Genomic DNA, 23,508 nt, shown 5'->3' with positions numbered 1-23,508 from the left:
TAGGAGACAGCACAAATATACTTTTAACAACACACATGCCCACACTGGTGCTATGACAGTGACACCCACTGCTGTATTTCCTCTGTACTGCCCATGCAGGATGCTGTTTTCATGGCTTTCCAGCATTGCTGTGCTTCAAGCAATTTTTCAGAAGGCAGCTAAACCTGCAGGCAGCTTGGCAGGGCCATGGTTGTGTCCCCCCAGGCTCCCCACAGGTGACTTCAGTTGAGCCTTCCATGTTCAGCTCAGTCCTACCCTTCTCAGACATGCTATTCTGTATAAAGAAATCATGTCACACTGATCATTCCTCTCTTCTTCCCCTTCTCAGTGTGGGTGTATTATCACTCCATTAAGCTCAACTGCTGTGATTTGTACACCCAAGCCTGGCTTGGGCCAGTATTCCTGAGCAAACAGGTGACTGCACCCTCCTGGCACACAGTGGCCACCCCCAGGTTGTGCACAACATTCTCTTAATTTCTCTCTGGAGAAGCACGACTCAGGAGCAAACAAACAGAGGTATTAAAAGAAATAAATAATCTTTCTCTACATCCACATCCATGTTCCAAGCATAAGGTGAATGCTTACAGAAGTACAGGCTCATCAGAGGTTGTTGCTCAAAGTGCAGCAGTGCATATCCAGATCCTGCATCACACTCACGTGGCCAACTGCTTTTCCTACAGGGAAATGCTGAATTTGGCAGGCACAGCAGGAAATAACTAGAGGTCCAAAAGCCCTGTCATTGAGGGGGTTTAATGAGCTGTTAGCCAGAGTTTTGCACTAACACCATCTCCTTGAAACTCCCTCCATGCCTGTTTTGCTTTAGGAAGCCTTGTTAAGGAACCTCTGTGTGTAACCAAACAGAGAAGGTCACATTATGAGGCTTGTTTGCATGTATTTACTCAGAGCCAGGACAAACTCTCAGGATTAAGGAGGTTTTGAAGGGGCGATTTTGGATGCCATATTTTTTGGATGTAAAAGATTTGAGATTTTTTAGTTCAGTTTTCAATGAGGACCATAAGCAGAGCTTCACTGGTAGTCAGTGGAGTCACTGAATACTTAGACTGGAGTACAAGTGTGCTGCACTGTCACTGACATTTCGTGGAAAAATCCCTTTGCCAGGATTTTCTTCTGGGAAGCCTCAGAGAAAAATGAAAACAATAATTATCTGATTTGCTTCTCCTGGGTTTTGCTGCTTTGGAATGTGGTTTGCACATTGTTTACCAACAGGTGGTTGTTTAATTGGTTTCATGTGAATTGTTTTTACTCATCGGCCAATCACAGCTGTGTCGAGGCTCTGGAAAGTCACGAGTTTTTCATTAGTATCTTCTAGCCTTCTGTCTGTATCCTTTCTGTATTCTTTAGTAGAGTTTAGTATAGTATTCTTCAATATAATATAGGTCATAAAATAATAAATTAGCCTTCTGAGAACACGAAGTCAGATTCATCATTTCCTTCATTCATCCGGGGTTCTTGAAAATACAAGACTGCACCATTAAATGGTGACACTAAGTTCAGAAAGTTCTGGAAACCCATCTGTCAGGCAAGCCACTACTCTAGGATTAAAACTAAGAATAAAAAATAAAAACTCCACTTCAAGGACTACACCCTTTGGCCTGTTCATGCACAAACGTGATGGAAACAGCACCAGACAAGTGCCACTTCCTTGACTCCTATCAAGCCAGTGCCATCAGGAGGAGACGGCCCTAGGTCAGTGTCCTGCAGCCTGGTGAGGAGCCAGGCATGGCACAACACTGCAGCACTGTGCTCTCCCCTGCCCACAATCAGAGCTGGTCTCTGGCTGCTCTCTCACTGCTGAGAGCCTTTTCTGGGGCGGTGATGTGTCTTTAAACGTGCCGCATCTCTCAGAGCAGGCAAACCCTCTGAGACTGCCCTGCCTGTCACAGCACCTTGCACACCAGCCTGACTCCTCACAGGCACTGCCTGCGTTGTTGACACTGAATTCAAAAGGCAGCCACTGCCCCATGTGACTCAAATACATTAGAGAGATGCCCCACTTTCCTCCAAACACCCAAAACTAGCACAAATCAGGGATGTGAAAGCTCTCCCTCCTGAAGGTCATATTTGCAGACTGCTGGGTGAAAGCTTCCTGCCCCTCTCAGAGAAGCAATAAGTCCTATTCATGCAGGAAGAAACACCTTCTGCACTTACAGAAGCAATTCTGGCTCACTTTGTATTTTGGAGCAACATAAAACAAATTAGGAAAAGAAAGCAGCACTGTGATCCCTGTCCTGCAAACACTGAGAGCATGGACCATTGTGCTGACTCCAACAGGGCTCAGGTGCTGAGAATTCATGCAAAGCAGCACTGTGATCCCTGTCCTGCAAACACTGAGAGCATGGACCACAGTGCTGACTTCAACAGGGCTCAAAATTCATGTTGAAATGCTTGGAAGTGTAGGAGATAAATTCTGTAGAACCCCCACACCACATGCTTGTTCCTTCTTCCTGCTTTGTGCCAATTAAGTCTCCCAATTCATCAGAGCCTGAGTTAGCAGAGGAGGAACTTCAGTTCTAAAGCAACAGGCCTCTAGTGCACAAGAAACCAAGTGTGGATTTTCCATCAAACATCTGATCAGGGACAGCTCCCACCAGCATTTCTGTCAATCTTGACCTGAAAAAATTATCATGGTGATGAGAAAAGCAAAATCTAGCCCATTTTCAGTTCACTTTTATGCATAAGGACCAAGGACCTCAGCAACCAGAATTGTTCCCATTGGAAGTTGTCAGGACAAGTAACAGTGGGCTTCCTTCTGGGGATTCCCCCCTCGGAGAGCAGGAGTAGGTGGTTTAACAGCAAAAATATCATGTCATTGTGACAAATGTTTTACTTACAGCCTGTGACACACATCATTATTTCAGAGCAGTCTGTCCAAAGTGATTTGTTTCTTAGTATTTTGATGCAACTAGCAACAATATTTGAAGTTGTAACCATGCAGTCTAACAAAGCCATCATTTCAGTGGTGCTCAAAGAGGAGGGTAAACAGACATTGCCACTGAGCAGCTTATATGTATTGTCAGCCTTGGCTGTACATACCTTTCCAAAGGAGGGAGTTATTGCTTTGATTTTTGATTTAGGATGAGTGATGGCAAGGTCTCTAGAATGAAAAAAAAAAATCTCACTCTTTTCTGAGCAGTCTGCAGGCATTGCTTTGATATTTCCTGGTATCACTGAAAACCTTGGCTTTATAATCACACACTCAAAGCCCCTTCCTTCTTCAGGATAAATGTAAAGGAATAACATCAGATTAAAGCCTAATTTCATCAAGTGTATAATCAACACTAAGAATTGTTTTAATCAAAGATACTTTTTGCCTGGTGTTTAATTTCTCACAACAGAGAACTCAAATCAGACTCATCTCCATGTTTCCCTCATCTGTATTCAGCTGCACAAGAACCTCACACTCAGACCTGAGTGCACTGCAAAGGGATGGTATTTGAACATGGGAAGTTTCACTGGACTGTTTGGGTCACTGTTAGATTTTTATTCTCCTGACCAAGCTGGCATCAGAAGTCCTCAAAAACTACCTCATGGTCCCTGTGTCACATCCACATTGCTCTGCCTGTGATTTCTTCTTAAGTCTCTACAGCTCTGCCTCCCACCTTTTCTTCTCTACCTTCTTTTATCATCCTACTCCTCCCCTGAAGACAAGATTAAAACCTCCTTTAAAAGACTCTTTAAAGAACCCATGGCCCTCAAAGGGCAGGGTGGGGATGGCAGGGGAGGGGCTGGGCTTGCCCATGGGTTTGCTAACAGCTGGTCAGCTCTGAAGTATTTCTGTTCCTTGGCAATAAATTCAGCTAAATTTCCCCCTGGATTTCCACAAGATTTGGGCACCCTGCTGTCAGGGTAACACATATGTAACATTATAATCATAAGGACTCTTTTTTTCATGTTGCTAAAATGTTGGCATTTGCAATAAGCCCCAGAGCAAATACAACATCAGACCTTTTATGTATGGCCATGCTCAGGTCCTGGCATCTCTCAGGGCAAGCCAAACAACTCCCAAACCAAATATGTTTCAATGAGTGGGTGCCTGATACCAATACAAACACCTCGGTCAAATCCATAAATACAACTGTATTCAATACTTTTTATTTCTGCCTGTGTGGGTGCTCTCAAAAAAGAAAAATCTTCACTGAATTACAGAATCCAAGCAGAAAGTTGTAGACAAACACCATTCAAACTTGCAGTACTGCAGGAGGGAATGCCTATTTTATAGGTGATCTAAGTTGAAGATGCTACAAAGAGGGTGAAATAATAATTTATGTCATGATTTTATCCTCTTTTGTGAATTAGCACAATCTCAAGATCATTAATTATGCTCATAAGATGGCCTGGTAGCACAGAGCCTGCATTTCCAAAGGAACTATCCAACTAATAGGACTCTACAAATCAAAACCCAAACATTTTTTCCTAGCATTTCCTACAGCAAACTTTGACAAGGCCAACCAGGACAAATCTGCTTTTTAACAGCTTTGCAACTGTCTGGGAAAAAAAGTGAAAAAGGCTCTTTTTAACTGATACTGCCAGGGAAACTCCAGGCACAGGAAGAACCAGAGGTGTCCCCCAGGTATCAGTGCTGGGGCCAGTTCTGTTTAATATCTTCCCTGATGATCTGGATGAGGGGATTGAGTATTTCATCAGTAAATTTGCAGATGACACTAAGTTGGAAGTGTGTGCCCATCTGCTGGAGAATAGGAGGGCTCTCAGAGAGATCTGAAATGGTTGGATGGATGGGCAGAGCCCAGTAAGATGAAGTCTAACAATCCAAGTGCCAAGTCCTGCATTTTGGCCCCAATAACCCCTGCAGCGCTCTAGGCTGGGGATGGTGAGGCTGGACAGTGCCCAGGCACAAAGGGACCTGGGGGCACTGGTGACAGCAGCTGAACAGGAGCCAGCAGAGTGCCCTGGCCTGGATCAGGAATGGTGTGGCCAGCAGGAGCAGGGAGGTCATTCTGCCCCTGTCCTTGCCCCTGGTGAGGGCACACCTGGAGTGCTGTGTCCAGTTCTGGCCCCTCAGTTTGGGAAGAATGTTGAGACACTTGAGCACATCCAGAGGAGGCAATGAGGCTGGAGAGGGGCTGGGAACACAAACCCTGTGAGGAACCACTGAGGGAGCTGGGGGTGCTCAGCCTGGAGAAAAGAAGACTCAGGGGTGCCGTTATCCCTCTCTACAGCTCCTGAAAGGTGGCTGTGCTCAGGTGGGGTTGGGCTCTTTCACCAGGCAACAACCGACACAATGAGAGGACACAGCTTTAAGCTGTGCCAGGGAAAGTTCAGGTCGGACATCAGGAAAAAATTCACTGAAAAAGTGATTTGGCATTGGAATGGGCTGCCCAGGGAGGTGATGGTGTCACTGTCCCTGGAGGTGTCTAAAAACAGACTGCTCGTAGCACTGAGTGTCATGGTTTAGCTGATAAGGTGTGTTAGGCCATAGGTAGGACTTAACAATCTCAAAGATCTTTTCCAACCTAGCTCATTCTGTGAACTCTAAGGAAACCTGGAAGCTCAAGGCACTATCACTGTGTCAAAGTTAGTGCTAGAGACATATCCAGAGCAGCTGTGTGCATGTGCCAAGCAAAGCTGACTTTCAGGCCTGAGGGAGGGTCCATTTGCAGTCTGATTACAAAGCACTAATCTCATCCACACTGTGAAGACTTTTGTCTGCCACCACCTATTTTGCATCTCACTGCAAAGATCAGCAGTCAAGAGGCTGACATTTAATAAAAAGCAGGAAAAAATATCCATAGCTGTTCCACCATCAGCCTTCCTAACCATCAGCATTACTATTTAACATGACTTTTATAAAGCAGAAGTATGGTTACATACAATTACTCCATCTATTCCCTGTTGCATGCCTTCACATTTTTGTTTCTTGAATAGACCTAAAACCACCATGGTGTGATCACCTTACTGGGATCAAAGATGATGCTGTACCTCTGAGGGGCAGCTCAAAACAACATCACTTGTCAGTTCCTTGGTCACTTTCAGTGGAATTCTGTGCCAGTGAAATGCCAAAGCCCCAGAAAGCTGCAGCACATCACTGAGAGGAATACCAGCCACTTTTTTGCAGAGGACTAATCTGCAAGTTTGAGTGGAGCTACAAACATTTAGAAGGTGACACAGTGTGGTTTAAGGGGTTTTCTGGAGCTCCAGAACACTTTGAGAGCTTGCCAAAAATTCACATTAACAGTGACACCAATAACTTTCTTTTTGGTCTGGAGTTTCACTCCCATCTGTGCCCCTCACCTGATGAAGAGATTTGTCACAGAGCAACCAGACACATCTCCCACCTCTGCTGAAAACCAGGCAGGACACAGCATTCAGATCCTCAGAGATGGCCTACCTCTGGAAAATAGTTCTCTGCTGTCCACAACTTAACCACATGCACAAAGTGTTTAACATTTCAGTTTGGATTGGACAACATTCTTGCCTAATGTACATAGTTTGAATTTTGAAACAAGGAATGACTTCAAAGGAGGAATTCACCAGAGTTCAGAAAATGTTAAAACCAGATGCTTCAATCACTATCACATTTCAAAACACATCTTCTGGCTGAGGAATACACTGGAATATATCTCCCATTGAAAAGCTTCAGCAGGAACTCTTCCTTTTAGTTTCAGCAAGTTAATAAATGTTTTATCAAAAAATATTTGTTTAATATTTTTCCAAGAAAACAATTCCAACAAGGAAACTCATTTTCTCTCCTCAGTCCAAATACCATTTTCCCCAAAAGCTTTGGTTATGAAAATAGCTTTTCAGAGGGACTTGTGTTTTTAGCTGGTGACTCTAGATATTGATCTAAACCAACAAGACTTCATCTTAAAAAAACAAAACAATTTGCATGGCTTCAGAAAACAAGAAGGTAAATTCTGCTTCTATGCATACTAAAAATCCTACTGAACTCTTTCAAAGGGCACCCTTGACACTGGAGGATGTTTCCAAATGGATCCAGCCCAGGGGCTGCCTATCCACTGATACAACTCAGTCAGTCACAGCCCTGGGAACTGCCTGCAGCCAGGCCCTGTCCCACATTCCCCTACCTCACTGAGATCTTAATTTCCATCAGATAAACTCAGATTATCTCTCAGAGAATCAGAGATACTAGAACTCAGATAATCAGATAGAAGGTTCTTTGTACCTCAGCTGTTTCCTACCTTTGCCCTGCTCCACATCTCAGAATTTACCTGTGCAAGCTCATCAAGGAGAGCCTTCCAAGCTGCAATTTGTCAGCACAGCTCAAAAATCCACATAACCATACTTCCTTAAACATTTCTGTGTCATGTAAAGCAAGAAGATAAAAACAAGCCCTGGCCTATGAGAAACCTATGCAATTCTATTTTGAACAATGCTTATTCACCTCTGTAATTAAAAGCCTGGTATTCTATATGAAGCAGAAACCTTCAGGATACACTTGTATTCACCTTGCAAGTAACTAAGAGGGAAGAATACCTATTCTCCCTCTCATGTTGCTAATACACAATTTGCTTTATGTATCAAGTGTCATTCAGCATCTTTGAAACATCTGATCTAGGAAAAAGCTAATGAAAACATTTTAGACACATTCTCAACTGATAAAACAGCTTTGTCTGAAAAAAAACCCCTTCAGATAGTATTTGCTTGTCTACATAAACATCCCAAGGTAATTTAAAACCTGAGGATAATTAAAAACAAATTTTAAAAATTAAGTAATTTTCTCGGAGGTTATGGAATCTGGGTTGCAATTCAGAGTTCCATCTATAAAATGCTAATAGTAATAATTAATCCTCTCCCCTACATCTGATGTGTCTGTATTGACTGAATGCCTTTCAGGGCAGGGACAATCTCACCAGAGTTTCATCAGGTCCAAGAGATGCTGTGTTACCACAGCAAGAAGCAACACCATAGTTAGTATGGAAAATATTGCTCTGCAAAATCTCCTTATTTTTGGAGCTACAGCTTCAGTAGAGAAGGACCAGGGATTTCCAACCAGCATCTGCTGCTCTGTGGACTGCCAGCCCCAGTGTGACCTCAAATGGATCAGCTTATCCCAATTATTGCACTGATATCTAAAAGTCTTGGCAGAATATTATGAAGATTCAGAATATTATGAAGATTATTAGCAAGCCAGTCAGGACTCACCTTTCCCTGTCTTATTTTTTCCATCACAAGCAGCTGTAGGAATATCTGATTGTCACTTGTAAATAATAGGTACAATATTAATGCAAACAGATGGTAATTATTTTTATAAATCTCTGACAGTTGCTGATATATCAGAGGTGTCTGGATCAGTGCTGAGGCACAGAAAAAATTTTTGAGGGGTTATTTGCAACAAAGCACTGAGGGAGAAGTACTACAAACTACAGTATTTGGAGGGAAAATGTATTTTGACAGTGATACTTGAAATTCAGCTCCTATAAGCCTGTGCTTCTGTACCCTTACACTCCTATTAAAGATGGTCACAGCATGAGCATTTGTATGTTTATATGGATTTTTTTTCTCCTTACAACATAAAAAGCCTTGTTCTCTCTTAACTTTAAGTTGACTTGGCACCTCATTAGATCTGCCATTAACCTCAAACCAGTGATGGCTTGTTTGGGATGCATTACAGTTAAGCTTGTGGAAACAGTGCCTCTCTTTTATTAACAGGGGTCCCATAAAACCCTGCATTTTTTAGCAGTTTGGCAACATTCTGGCATTCATAGTGCCCTTTAGGAACTTAAACATTAACATGTGCCTATTTTATATTGCTAATAGGAGCTGGAGGCACAGAGAAAGAATGCAAAGCTATTTCTTAACTACAGGTTTTCAGTTTTAGTGATAAGACAACACTTGTCACCCTGTTTTCAGTGACAAAATCTGCTTTAAAACTGGATATCTGTGTCAGCTTCTTCTCATAACATATCAAGCATTATTAAAAGACATGATTTTCTTTAATTTAATAATTTTACCATGTTTTGTCACTTTTATTTCTGCACTTGGCATCTGAATCTCAGACTGTGAGAAGAATCCCAGTATCCCCAGCCAGTTTGCTGCTGTTTAAGGAAAACTGTTTCTCCTGTCTGTAATGACAAGCCTGTGAGCTACAGCCTTCCACTCCAGCAGGATCTGTGCCTGCAGAGGAACATTTCCCCTCTGCCTTAAATACCACCAACCACTGGCTGTGCAGATGAAAAGACCCACACCTGCAGGCACTCTATCCTCTTGGGATGAGTCCCCAGAATTCATGGCTTTACAGCATCCAAGGGAAATTTTTACTGAAGCCAGTAAGATTTACTCTCCTAAAAGCCCACATCCAGATACTAACATTTAAGTCCAGGGAAGATAAGAAGCTGGAGGAAAGCATTCTCACCCAGGCCCAGATCTAACCTGTGATGAAGGGTGGAAACATACAGCACAGTGCCCAGAAAAAAAAAACCCAACAAAAAACCAAACAAACAAAAAAAAAAACCAACCATGGTATTGAGACTAACAGAAAACTCATTGTGGAAAGACAAATCCCATAAGCTCCTGATTAAATCCCCTAATTCAACTATTGTGTACCACATATGACACTCACAGCACCACCTCTCTGCCTTTTTTTCTTTTTTTTTTAATATTCCCATCTTTTGCCTGTTCAATTTCTAAACACTTTTTCAAAAGACCTCTCTCCTACTGTGTCCTGATAAAACAGTGGCAACTCTGGGATCCTGACCTTCAGAACAATTACATATACAGCCAAGCAAATAACTCACTTCATGTTCCAGTAACCAGCCCCAAAAGTACATGCCAAGGAGAGAAGTATCAGCCCTGGTATTAGGCTGCCTTATACATTGAAATAGAGAGTGTAATACAAGATCACAGTTCAAAATGTTTCCTTTACACATACACACTTTCCAGCTAAAATATTTGCATTCGATATTGCAAATTCAATATTTGATTTTGATTAGACTCTTTAATACATTCAGTTAATCCACAGCTATATTTCACTGTGAATAAATGAACACTCCCACCTGATCCTCTTCCCGTGCACAGATTTACCCAACCTTATGCAGGGTTTCCACATCATAAAGCATTGCAAAGCTGAAATAGGGAGTTCTGCAACTGCCATAACAAAAAGCATCTGAGTGTATTTCCTGACTCATTTAGGAGTAGCTCCTAATGTCAGTCCCTCACTCAAGCATGGGATTCTTCCTGAAACCTGTGGCAGACTTCTTGGAAGGATTACACTGGAGCTGAGGCCCTGGCCCTGCTGAATTCACTGGCCAATTCACAGCTCCCCTGGATTTCAGCAGGGCTCAGACTCCACCAGCAGCAGGCAAACTCACTTTCACTTTCCCTCACTGCATTTTCCAGTCAGATTTTATGCCAGCAGAATTGTTTCCAAGCAGCCTGGCTTGTCTGTCTGTGCTTGTACCTCATCTTTTCTGTGTGTGTACTTTCACCACACAGCCACATGCTCCTGCATATGGAAAATTAACCCCCCCTGCACACACACACACACCATGGAGGGGAAAATTGCCCTCACACACCATGGAGGGGAAAATTACTATAACCAACATTTAAAGACAAATTCTTGCTTCAGATGGAAAGAACAGAAATGTAGCCTTGAAACAGTTAATCTCCAGATGACTAAAAGCAGTTAACCTTCATCAGAGATCAGATTTCCAGCTTCTGCAGAGGCTGAGCACTCTGGGGGCCTGCGCATGGTATGCAGCACTCTCAAGGACAGCTGGATTTCTGGCATCTCTGGACAAGCTGCAAATTGTAATTGCCATCCCAGTGAGCTCCTGTGCCTGGGACTGATAGGGAGAGCTCCCCTCTAAGTGTCTCTGCTCACACTCAGTGTGTATGAGTGGGGAGGAGGGGCTGCACAAAAGGAAGTCTAAAATCACAGGATTAAACTAAACTATTAAAATCACAGTCCATAACTCCTACAGTCACAGGGGCTATGTCACCCCTTGCCCCAGACCTCCTGCAGCTTGACATGATGGAGTGCAAACCTGTTTGAGCTGCAGTGGAGCCCAGAGTCAGGCAGTGCTTACAGACCCCTCATGGCTGCTGGAAAGGAGGATGTGCACAGCAATGACAGCAAAAGAGGATAAGGAAAAATGTCTCACTGCTGCCATAAAGGATTTCCTTTGATCCTAAACCTGCCCCTTCAGCTCAGATTCAGGATTAACTCTTATATTTCCCAAGCAGCCAGGCAGTCAGTGGAATGTCTGAATCCAACTACTGCTAGCAGCAATTTCTTTTCAGACTTCCAGGAGCATCTACATGGTCTGTTGAAGACCTGGGTCAAACACTGGGTTGGGTAGGACCATGATGTGTAAAAGGAATTAAAAATATTTTTTAAAATATTTAACCAATCACCCTCATAGTCACACAAGGCAGGATCTTACAAGGAGGCTGAGGGCAAATGCACCTGGTGTCTGCTGAGGAATTGTGAACTACAGAGTGTGTCTGTAGCCGCAAGGGCTCTGTGAATGCCACCACGGGGCAAGCAAAGAGCCAAAAAGCTTCAGCCTATAACCCTCCTGTGTCTGAAGCCAACACTGGAAACCAAGAAAAGCTAAGTCTTCTCTCACCTTCTACACCTGACTAGCTGGCTGTACTTCCCATCTAGACATACTTGAGGAAACAAAGAAAGCATCTAGGCCTATCCATAACTCTGTGGGGTTTCAGCTGAACAGGAGAAAGAATTCTTATTCAGCTACATGTTTTTTTGTCTTCAATCCTCTGAACTGAAGATAAGTTTGATATTGATATCCTCAAGCTGAGGGCTTGTCTTTACTGTAAGACAGGCATACAATTTAGAAAAAGCTGTTTCTGCAGCACATCTGAGTGATTTATTCATTTAGTTCATTAGGCCAGACATAAATAAAAGATGTGGGTGTCAGTCCCCTACATGCAGCTTTAATTTGCTTGCTACATGTCTGGTGGAGGTCACTGTCACTTACCACCTCTGCACTTGGTGTGACAAATGTCCTCCCACACTCCAAGTGCTGCCACTGCAGACAGCATCAACTGCAGCGAGCACAGACCAAGGCAGGAAGCCTCTAGATCTTAATTATAAAACCATAAAAGAAACCAACTGCCTCTGAAGCTCTCTTACCAGGAAACAAATGAGAATGGGAAATTTATTTCCAACCATAAATCCCAAAGCCTTCAGTTTAATTTTTCCCAAGTTAACTTTCTCACCTAGCTAAGCAGCACTGCCTTCTATTATTAGCTTCTGGCCCAATATCAGCTGACCACCATCAGTCAAACTGTCTTCATCTCAATGAGCTCAGGGACTCCCAAGGAACTCTGTGGATGCTGACTTGTGCTTGCAGCCTCTAATTATATTCTAACAGATAATGGAGCATTTAAACTCAGGGAGGATAGATTAAACTTGTAAGTGGATCAAAATCCTGGACACAACCACAGCTCTTAGGATTACTTCCTGGAAACATCAAGCTTAGAGGAAAGTCCCTCACCAACTGTTTCCCCATGACAAGTTTTTTAAGAACATATTTTCAGCCTCAAAGGCTGTTTGCTCTGCTTTCCAACGGCAGCATGTCTTTAGAACTCATTACATTGTCAGTTGAGTATCTGGCTTGATGTTAAATAATCTGACCAGGCCAATGGCTACTTGACTTATCAGACAATCATAACAGTCACACAAATTGAGGCTGAGGAGGTGAAATTGTTTTCCCATGTGAAACTGTAGCTCCTGTTCTACTACCAAGTAGCTTCTCAGCTGCACATTTGCCTGTTTTTTCTCACCACAAGATTCTCTTCCCTCCATAAAACTCAGGACCATCATATATATATTCTGTTCCCAGCCTTAGGGTGAGGAGCAGGACTGAGCTCCCTCCTGATTCCTCTGTGTCTTGATGGTGACTCCTTCCCACACATAGGTGCAGGCAGAATTCAAACTTGCACCCTGAATTCAAACTCCACCCCCTTTTGGGGACATGCCAGAGCAGAAACTCTGCCCTGCAACTTAAGCACATGACCATGCTGAGGGGAAAATCCTTTAGACTCCATCATTATCCCAGACACAATACACACCCAGAAGCATGTGGGGAAATAGGGTAAACCTACACTTGACAAAGCAGTAACAGCAACCTGTGGTGAAAATAAATCCAGAGAAGGCCTCCTGTGCAGTCTAGCTCTGCCCTGGTCCAGGCTACTTTGGAGATTCCACCTTTTGTTGCTGTAGCAGACACAGACCTACTGCAGTGACAAATCTAGGGACAAACACAGGGAGCAAAGGGAAAGGGCTAGCTGGGAATGGGTGGAAAAAGCCTGGAAAATAAACTCTGCTGTGGCTCCCTCAAGAAAAATCCCAGAGAAGGGCTGTGCTTTTGGATGATGGGCAATTCATCATCTCCTGATGGGAGGTGCTTGGCCAGAGCAGCAGAGCTGACATCAGGCATTATATCATTACAGTCATTACTGCCCCATTAGCAGGGCTTCAGGCTGCTGAAATGACAGCCCAGGAGCCAAAATGTTTTTCTTTACTCCTTCAGCATAACGTTTAGCAGAATTTCAGGAGCTGCAGAGCCCTTTTACACTCACATTCTGCCAGCATCAGAAGTTTTCACCAGGTCTATGGGCAGTGCCACTAACATCCAGAGCAGCCATTTCTGTGGACACTGAAGTGTCCCAAGTACTCCCTCTGCACACAAACTGCTGCTTGCCAAAGGCTTTCCATTTTCCAGAGCCTTTCTAAGAGGAATGCTAACTTTTACTTACAGGTACAAGGACTCTCCTGACCCAGGAAGAAGTAATTGCTGACAAAAGCACACCTACAAAGCCAAGGGTGTGACTCATGTAATGACACTTTCCCACTAACCTCCTCTTCCCATTCACTACCAACACTGTCAGACCCTTTTTAAGAAAGAATTAACCCCACCATGTTCACAGTGGCATTTAGACACCTATATACCTTTCAAAATATGACACAAGTGCTTTTAACCAACAACACTCTTTTTATTGAAGTACAACTGATGCATTTTGCATTCAGAAGTACTTTTGAATATTTCCTTATAAAATGAGTAAACAGCATCCAGTTTTATCAGGATAGCTGTACTGACTAAAGTCTTGAAGAGAATGAGTAAAACATTTTTTACTCTAACTTACATTTCAGTGAAAGATATTTAGGTTATCTCCTCATAATTTAAATTTTGGCTTAAATTTTTAAATGTTTAAAACTATGTCTTTTTTGGGACAGGGAGGAGTAGTCACATTAAAACCATAACTTTCACAAGAATGAAATTTAATCATCTTCATCAATGCAGTACAGAAAAGGATTACAAATCACTGCACATATATCAAAAGCAGAACTGATAGAAAACATTATTTCTCCTTACTGCCACCTGTATCAAGTAATGATGAAGTCTAATTCTTTTTTTAATAATTATAAACAACCTAAGGGTTATTTTTTTAACCTCAAGAACTCAAGACAACTTTACCTTTTCTCTCATCTTGCAGCCACTGGGTCAGAGACTCAGGAGAAATTATTAATTTAAAGAGAAACCTTTCCTACTGTAACTGTACAGCCAAAAATTCCAGAGTTCCCAAAAGCCTCTTCATTTCTGAGCCATTTATCAGATGTTCTGGTGCAAACACTGGGGGGAAGGATGGTCTAGTGAACTAAAGTGACCTAAGCTGAGCTGTGAAACCTCAGACAAGCAACTTTGCCTTCTACCAAGGACCTTATGTTTTCTTTGCTTCAAGGTTAATCAGTATCAGAGGAGGAGCTGTTACTGCTATTTCTCTATCAGATCAGGGGTCAGATCCTGATCTGGTACAAATTGCTCAGTTCCACTGACTTTCACACAGTGATAACAATTCCCTCACCTTTAGGCTGGAATCACTGACTGACCACTGACATCCAGTTCACCTGTTCTCTTTGAGCAGCTGTATTATTAGCAAGACTCTTTGTCCATTAAGCAAACTATCTAATACTTGTTATCCCTTTAGTGCAATTAATTCCTTTTAAACAGTGCCAAAACTGCCTTTTTAATCTATTATTTGTGCAAAATAATTACTGAATGCAACAGAACCAGTGAATGATAGAATCATCATGGTTGGAAATGATCTAACCAATACAAATGTGCAGTGCTCTGTAAAAAACACAGGAAATTCCTTCCTCTACACAGCCTTCCTTCAACTGCCTAAGAACTTAGACATGGAACAGCTGTCTGGAACACATAAATCCATAACTGCACATTTCTGTTCACTTCTAGGAAAAATAGACTATATAGTAAAGGGAATACCTTCTCCTTGTGGCTTACAGTCTCATTAATGCTCACAAATTAGGCCTACACACTGAACAGATCAGCAAGATTTAAAAGTCATGCAATTTTCAAGTTCACAAGAGGGACCTACAAAAAGAGTGCAAATTTCTATGACTTGTCAAAAAATTGTCACTGAATAAGACATAAAGATTCATGGTGTCAATAAGCCTTGATCTTGACACAGAGCTGAAAACTGAGTGCAAAGCCTCTGTGATCATAGAACATTCATGGAAATTACCATATTGACCTCTTATCCATGGTATTTCAGATTAGTAAAGCAAAAGGACTTTTAAATCCAGTATATTTTAATTTTCCCCTTGTCCCTGTTTTGCTTTGCTGCTGCTGCCAGCTCCCAGAGTCTCAGAACACCAAAGTGGAGGAAAACTGAGCTGAATATCTGTTCCTGTGAATTCTACACCAATACAGACCTGCATGCAATGGTAAGATCCTCCCCTGCAACTCTTCCTCTCTCTTCCATGGCTTTTCTGCCACAGAAAGATACAATATGTGGCCCATGAGACAGAGGAGTTTTAATCTTATCCTGACAGAAAAACAAATTATTATAAAACTCCAAGTACCTTGGGGTACATGCAGTGGAAAACCCAGCCCTGCCAGGTGCTGTGTACAATTAAATATAAAGAAAGAAAACTGGCAGGAATTTGTCTTTACAACCTCTGTGGGCTACAGGAAGACACAACCCCTGCCAAAACCCAAAACCACTGCTTTTGTCTCACTTACATCCATAAACTCCACGTTGGCTTTTGGACCAGTGGTTTCATTAAGGATCTTAATGGCCACAGGAATCTTTACTGTTTCTCCCTCAGGGACCCAGATCCCCTAGAAAAAGAAAAAAAGAAGACTAATAAGACAATGATCAGAAAAACTTGATTCATAGTTACAGTTCTTTTTGACACAGTCTGTCATGTTATGTAGATCAGTTATGGGACTCAGAAGGGAGAATACACAAAATTACAAAATTTTTAAAAAATCCATAAAACTACTTCTTACATCAAAACTAAACTCTGATATAAAATGAAACATTTTGTATCAGCGAACATCCTTGATTTTCTTGTCCATAACAGGGTCTCTAAAGAGCAATAGCAGCATGGACATGATGCACATTTTCTAATGACTCGGATAAAATTCGATACTGCTTTGGATATAATCAAACAAAAATCTAGATTTTCTGTCTGGATTCTGATGCTCAAATTTGAAGCTGTCAGTAAACTCTCAAAACTTTATCACCAGATCATAACATCATAACACCCTGAGACTAATATATTTAGAGTGAAAAATTTAGGGGCTGTTTGTCTAATTACTTAATACCTGAGGATCAAAAACTTAGGTGGCTATAAAGGAAATTTAAAATTAAAATTCACAAACCATCTTGAGCTATTTTTCCATCATTCTTGACTATTGCTGTGTTCTTGTCAACCTCATGGCATCCATCTCTATCAGTTTATAATCATCTAAGTATATTCAATCTTGTTATTCATAAATTTATTCCCATCACCTTGTTGCTATAGTGGTCTGTGCTTCCTACCTTTCCTCTCCTCTTTGAGGACACATGAAGGTGCTCTGACCTACCACCTTGATCTGTCAGGTTTGGGCTGCTCCCAAAGGGTTGGGGAATTGCTTTGACTTGCCCACTAAGCCCTACTTCATATCCCTCTTGAGATCTGGACATGACCAACAGACCATAAAAAGTAAATACTTCTTTAACTGAAGTACTTTCTCCATTGTGAGTTCCACTCTCACATCCCAGTTGTTAAAGGGTACCCTGAAGTAACTAATATTTTCTGTTTAAATGGAAGAAACAAGAAGTGTTACAGTTTAGGTAATGGCATTGTTTTTACTAGGTATTATTGCTGTTGCAAGATCCAGGTGACACTTGTGAAAGACAATGTTTATCCATCTTTCCAAAAGATGGAAGATGATAAAAGGCGCTCTTAGGCAAGAGCAGAAGGGCAAACCTTGGTGCCGCACTTTGCCAGCAGGACAGTCCAGCTTGTGTTACTCTCTTGCACACAAAAATGACTGGGGCTAACATGTCTTTGCTCACCAAGAAATAATATTTGCATGTACCATTTGATGCTGAGGATGAGTGTGTCATTCACATTCTCTGAAAAAACCCCTCTGCCCAGGATTTTTCTCCTGGGAAGCTGAGAAGCCTCAGAGAAAAGGAAAACAATTTTTATCTCATTCGCTTCTCCTGTGTTTTGTCCTTTGGAATGTGTCTGGAGATTGTTTCATTGGATTCTAGTGTGAGTTATTTTGACTCAATGGCCAATCAGTGCCAAGCTGTGTCAGGACTCTGGAAAGAGACATGACTTTTCATTATTATCTTTTTAGCATTGAGTAAGTATCCTTTCTGTATTCTTTAGTATAGTATAGTATTCTTTAATATAATATAGTATTACAAAGTAATAAATTAGCCTTCTGAGAACCTGGAGTCAGATTAATCATTCCTTCCTTCATCAGGACATTTCCCTGCAAATACTATAGATGAGTTCTTTGCACACAATTCCAGTCTCCTTTCTCTGCCAGGGCTCAGGAACCACCCCTGGGACAGGCTGCTCTGCTGCAATGCAGAAGTTGCCTGCTCCAGAGGTAAAAGAGGGCTGTGTGGGGAAGGCTCTCACCTTGTACACTGTTCCAAAGGCTCCAGAGCCCAGGACCTTGACTCTCTTCAGCTCTGTCTCCTTCAGGATGCGCAGCTGGGCTTGGTTGGGTGCCGTGCCGCTCGGGGTCAAGGGTTCCACCAGCTGCAAGGAAAACCCAACAGTCCCAAACACTGCTGAACACAGAGACCCGTCACAAGTTTGTACTGAGAGCAACCAACCCAAGGAAATACTGGAACAAGATAGTGGTGGAGATCTATTGACCCCTGCCCTGCCAACTCTTGGAGGGATTTTTCATCTTCAAAAGCAAACGAGCAACGCCACGAAACCAAGAGACCCGATAAAGCAAGTTCTCACTCAAATGCAGTAATTTCCACCAGAAACTGCATGATGGAATTATGAACTGGAAATTGAATTGGTGTCAGAGTAACACATCCAAGGACTTTTGATAATGGAGGCAGTATAAATATTTTCTAGATGACAGAAATATAGCATTTATTATCAGTGTACCACATCCTATTTTTGCCCATTTTAGTGTCTTTTAAGTTGGCCATATTTCTTTTTAATGGCCTGGACTAAACGGCTCATCACATTCTTATTCTGTTTTGAAGAAGGGACAATTTTTCTGAACTTCTGTTTTACCACACAGGAAGACAGCTTTAGGGAGAAAACACCTTAGAGCAGACAACTAATTTATAACAGCCACTAATTTACTGCAATTAAACAATTTGCTCAAGATGTCCCAAGAAACTTTGTAAATGAGCCACAATGGCACATTCAGTTAAAAATGCTCTTAGATCTCATACCATCTCTGCCAGAAAAACAATCCTTCTTTAAAAATAAATTTAAAATACACGTAGAGCACAATACACAATACAACACATGAAAAACATTTTGTTCCTTTATAGGATGAGGAAAATAATTCAGAGGTCCTCCTACTGAAATTGGTTTGAAAACAATGCAGCACTTCAATGCGCCATGCTCTGCAGTTTGAGAACTACTTCTTTTAGCTCTTTGGGTACCGTGAACTACTTAATTAGTTGACCAAACTAATTAATTTTGTTCAGGTAAAAATACCAGTACCTGGCAATTAACAGGTAAGAAAACATAACAAAAGTTGCAAGCAGCAAGTTGAGTGATTTCTCTTCCCACTTTAGATGTTCAGTATTTATACCCTAAAAGAAAGGTTTGCTGTAAAAGAAAATTAGGCATGCTGCCAGCACACTTCTGTAATTTCAGTTTGTGAAGGATGCAAAGACGTTCTGTGCCACAGTCCACCAACACAGGAACGGCAGGGAGGGGTGGGGATGTGTTGTGGGGGTCTAAAACCAGGCTTGTAGGGTTTGATGGAGAATGATATACAGAAAAAGTAAGTCCTGTTACAGCCTCCAGCTAAAAAGAGAGACTTCAACTAAAGCTAATTGCTTGTGTGTTTATTTCAGGATGCTCCTGATTTAATCTTCAGTTTCTCAGCCAAGACAGCAGCTTCCCCACATGTTCAGTAGGAGGCCCTGGTCCCTCAGGACTATTGCCAGCCACAGCTTTTATCTGACCAAATGAAAAATGAAATCTGGACTTCAAAGCCAATGCAAGGAGAACCACCTGCTTAAAATAATTTATGCTTAAGTATGGGCTGATACAGTGGCAAGATTTATTAATCTAAAGGCACTGAGTATTGTTAAGCTTTCTATACAGCTGAACAGTGTTTAACAAGCAACACAAATTCTAGCCAAACACGAAGATACTTGTGCAAACAGACTGGGGATGCATAAATCATGTACTCCCAGGATCTACAGTGGAGCTGAGTGGGAGCAGAACCCTTGGAACAGAAGAGAAAACAGCACTGTCAATAATGCCTTATCAAAGAGTCACTAGCTAACAGCATTTCCAAGCTTTATTACCTCACAAAGGAGCATCCTAATTTAAAAATACCATAATTTGCAAAGTGTCTCAAATATCGGACTGAGGAGATTGCAGTAATCACCACTGCAGTAGCTGAGAGATGTACATTTAATGTTCTATTTAAATATACATCCTGGATTTCCCCCTTCACTAGTGACACTTCAAAGAGCAGGATGGAGCCATCACAGCACTGTGCTCTAGCTCTGCTACATGCTATTGCCAGTAGAACTGTGAACGTCCATTGGTTCAGCTCTGTGAAGTATCTTAGCTTAATAAAATACATTATTACAGGCTTTGACAAAATCTGTACTACAAAATCTGCAGTCCGGATTTTGACAAAATTTGCACTACAAAGGTATTGTAGGCACTGGGAACAACAGTAAGTTATAACGTCTGCCTTTAAGCATGAAGTTCGTACCAGAGCTTGCGGAAAGAACTTTAGCCTTAAAAGTCAACCTACATATGGCCAGAATGAAACCCTGTAATATTTCAGCATGAGAGCTGCTAAATGTACTGATGAACTGGGACAGAAGTTCAGTGGAGAGCAGGATGGGAGCTGAGAAATCTGGTGGGACACTTTTCCTGCTCTTCAGGAGCCATGAATCCGTACTTGCACAGAAAACCAGCACCTTGAAACCACTTTGTTCTTTTCACCAGTTTAGCCCGCACAGGTAAGCAGAAGGATTTCTACAGGTCAGGGAAGACCTGAACATCTCTAATATAAAAGCAGAGAGCCCTGCATGCCTCCCCAGACAGCCTGTGAGGAACAGCCCTGGCTCACCTCAGTCTCCAGGAACCTTCGCAGCGCTCTCTTCTTCTTGATGCTTTTGCGCCGAACGTACACGGCGAATGTCAGGCCCATGATGACGATGATGAAGAGGCCACCAATAACTCCAGCAGCAATCAGGGGGGTTCTGGCAATCAGAATCAGAGACTTTACTTCCACAGCTAGGGGTGAGAGACCAAAGAATGCTTGGGTACGTCAAACACAGTCACATGGAAAGCTCATTAACTGCCTTATGAATTCCAGCCCAGATGGGAAGTCAGGGCAGACACATTGACACATAGTAGGAATTTGCTTGTTTTTCATCATTATGCCAATTCCATTTTTGTTTACAAACCCCCATGCACATGTGAGGAGTCGTGTGGACAAGGAAACACAACATGCACTTGGATGGCAAATGCAAATCTGCAATGGCAAAATGAGGACACAGGTATCTGCAGGTTCCTGTGAGAGATCAGCCCCTGCTGACTTTGGCTCCACCCTCATCAACTCATGGACTCCTGCACTTAGGGGAAAACAAGCCCGTGAAAAATGCCCAGACTAGAAACACAATGTGCCTTCCTGAGCATGGAGGAAGTGAGAGGGAAGTTCCAGTCAAGATGTGATGATCACCTACAAAGGCAATGGAGAAATCAGGCTCCCTCCAGAGAAAAACTCATAGCAGTACCTTAAATTGGGTATTTTCGCAGCGCACCAACAACTTAGCAACATGAACACACTCAGAGCATTTAACATCCATCCAGCAGTGGCTGGAGAGTTGCTGAAAAGATGGGTAAAACCACAGCATGAAACTGCAGTGTACAGTGGTGCTGAAACCATTGCCTGGTAAGCCCAGGACATGGATTAACTGTTGTCAAGATTGTGGAAATGTCACTGCTGTGCTCTAAAAGCCTCCCTCAGTTACATCTGAATGATGATGAAAGGTACATTACAGCCTATTAATAAAAATGTACCACACAGCTATGGAAAATTTTAGAGTCTCCCTCAGAAATACTAAATTGTTTTATACAACCCTTTTTTATTCTTCTTTTTACAGCCTTTCCTGAAGCAGTGCCATCTCGCCTGGTATGGTGCATGAAGGTGTGTCTACATTACTACTGAGAATGCCTCCTACTCCCACATCCAGTATTTAAATTTATTTATATCCACATTTTCCCAGGGTAAACACCCTAACACAAAGGCCTATTGCAGTTCACAGACTTTATGATGGACTCTAAGCTTGCAAATAAAGGAAGGAGAATGTTATCTGGCTGGGAAATGGGTTATAGTGTCTGGGGAACATGAGTCCAGTACCACCTCCTCCTCCTCCTCCTCCAAACACATTGCCCTTTCTAAGCCCAGTGGTTACTCTGATTTTGAGGGCAGAGCTTAAAGAATGTGCCATATCCACCCCAAACAATGCCCCTCTTGGTTTACATGGCTTTCTACATTGCAAGAAACTCTTTAACAGGCAATTATGAAAAACACTGGCCATCAAACGCCTCCTATGGAGCTTGTACTGCCTAATGCTCTTGAGCAGAGTAATTTTTAAAATTCATTTTTATGCTGTATGAGCAGTCATATAATTTTTAACAAACACCACCAAACCACAGAGTGACTAAACAGGAAGGAGAACTCAGCTTTAAAGTGCATTTTAATAACTAGCATAACAGTTGTCAAAGTAAGTAATTGGAGTTTTATAGTACTGTGTACTCTAAAAGTAGTCCAAATAATATTTACATGTTAGACTATAATAAAGAAATGGTTCTAAAGGGGACATAATAAGTAATGAAGAAAATAAAATGAAGTTTGTAGCTCTTCTATTATTATAGAGTACAAGGGGGTTTCAAAATGGATCTTTATGATTAATCATGTGAACTCTCACTGACTTTGAAAGAATGTCCTCATTTTTAGTAGCTAATTGAAAAAAAAAGGAAATAATTTTCAATAACTTTACCAAACAAGCATTTTAGTTGCTATTGTTAAATATTCTATAATATACCTGAATTTTCAGGAGGTACCACCTAAACATATTATCAAGCAACCTTAAAAAAGAAGTGTGAAAGGGATAGTACAATGTGCAATAAACTAATACATTTAAATGCTAAACAAATCAGTGAAATACAGAAAAAATTGTATTTTCCACTCAAATAGTGATCAATTGCTGTGACTCCCAAATCCACTACCCTTGCATCAAATCCTGCAAGTCACAAACACCCTAACCTTGGATGTGGTCACATTCTCCTCTCTCTGCTGCTGAGCTAAGCCCCAAAGTCAACAACTCAGGTTTATTTGCTCCAGGACCAGATGCCAAGTCTCTGCAGCCATAGCTCCCTGTTATCACTTCACACTCTTTCAACCACACATGAATTATTTCTTAAATTTTCAGGGTGCTACTCCATCACCGGGGTTATTTTCATGTGTGTTTGTTGAGTTGACTTTTCTCTTTTTCTCTCTGTTCTGCTAATATCAGTTCTCCTGCCTCAGTTCTCTGCTTATTTTCATGCTTGCAGAGCCGCACCTTTAATACCCTGATGAATTCCATTAAGCTGTTTACCTTTCTGCTGGGCCATTGCTGGGGTTGTTCAGCACAGATCCCTGCAAGGTGGCACTGACCAGAGCTGCTGCTGAAGTCACAAAACCTTCTCCCATTTTGTTTGTTTTTTAATCCAAGCCTTTTTTGCATAGGCACCTAACAAACTGTTTGGCTTCACAGGCAGCTGGACACACAAATCTTTTCTCTAGTGGCATTAAGGGCTTAATCCACTTACTTTTGTTACATTACTGTCCTACAGCCACCTCCATGACTGTAGTTCCTGACATTTGCCCCCCTCAGACTACTGCCCACTTAAAACTAATTCCATGAGCAATGCTGATAAAAAGACAAATAATGCACTATCAAAAGCCCCCCTCATGTTAAAGTAATTTTTAAAAGCATGGAGGACTGAAAAGG

General features: G+C 41.9%; 1 protein-coding gene across 2 annotated transcripts in view; it reads right to left on the bottom strand.

Moving 5' to 3' along the window:
- Window positions 1-23,508, bottom strand: part of ERBB4 (erb-b2 receptor tyrosine kinase 4) — a 483,644-nt gene that overhangs the window by 94,730 nt on the left and 365,406 nt on the right. For both annotated transcript variants that reach the window (XM_039728642.1, XM_039728643.1), the window contains exons 17-19: window positions 20,574-20,706; window positions 17,912-18,034; window positions 16,008-16,106 (exon numbers count right to left, since the gene is read on the bottom strand). In XM_039728642.1, coding sequence (XP_039584576.1) covers window positions 16,008-16,106; window positions 17,912-18,034; window positions 20,574-20,706 — 355 coding nt within the window. The remainder of the gene's footprint in view (window positions 1-16,007; window positions 16,107-17,911; window positions 18,035-20,573; window positions 20,707-23,508) is intronic.

This window comes from Passer montanus, unplaced genomic scaffold (assembly GCF_014805655.1).
Source record: "Passer montanus isolate IOZ18808 unplaced genomic scaffold, ASM1480565v1 scaffold66, whole genome shotgun sequence".
NCBI classification, from domain to species: domain Eukaryota; kingdom Metazoa; phylum Chordata; class Aves; order Passeriformes; family Passeridae; genus Passer; species Passer montanus.
This window is presented reverse-complemented; position numbering and strand designations above follow the sequence as displayed.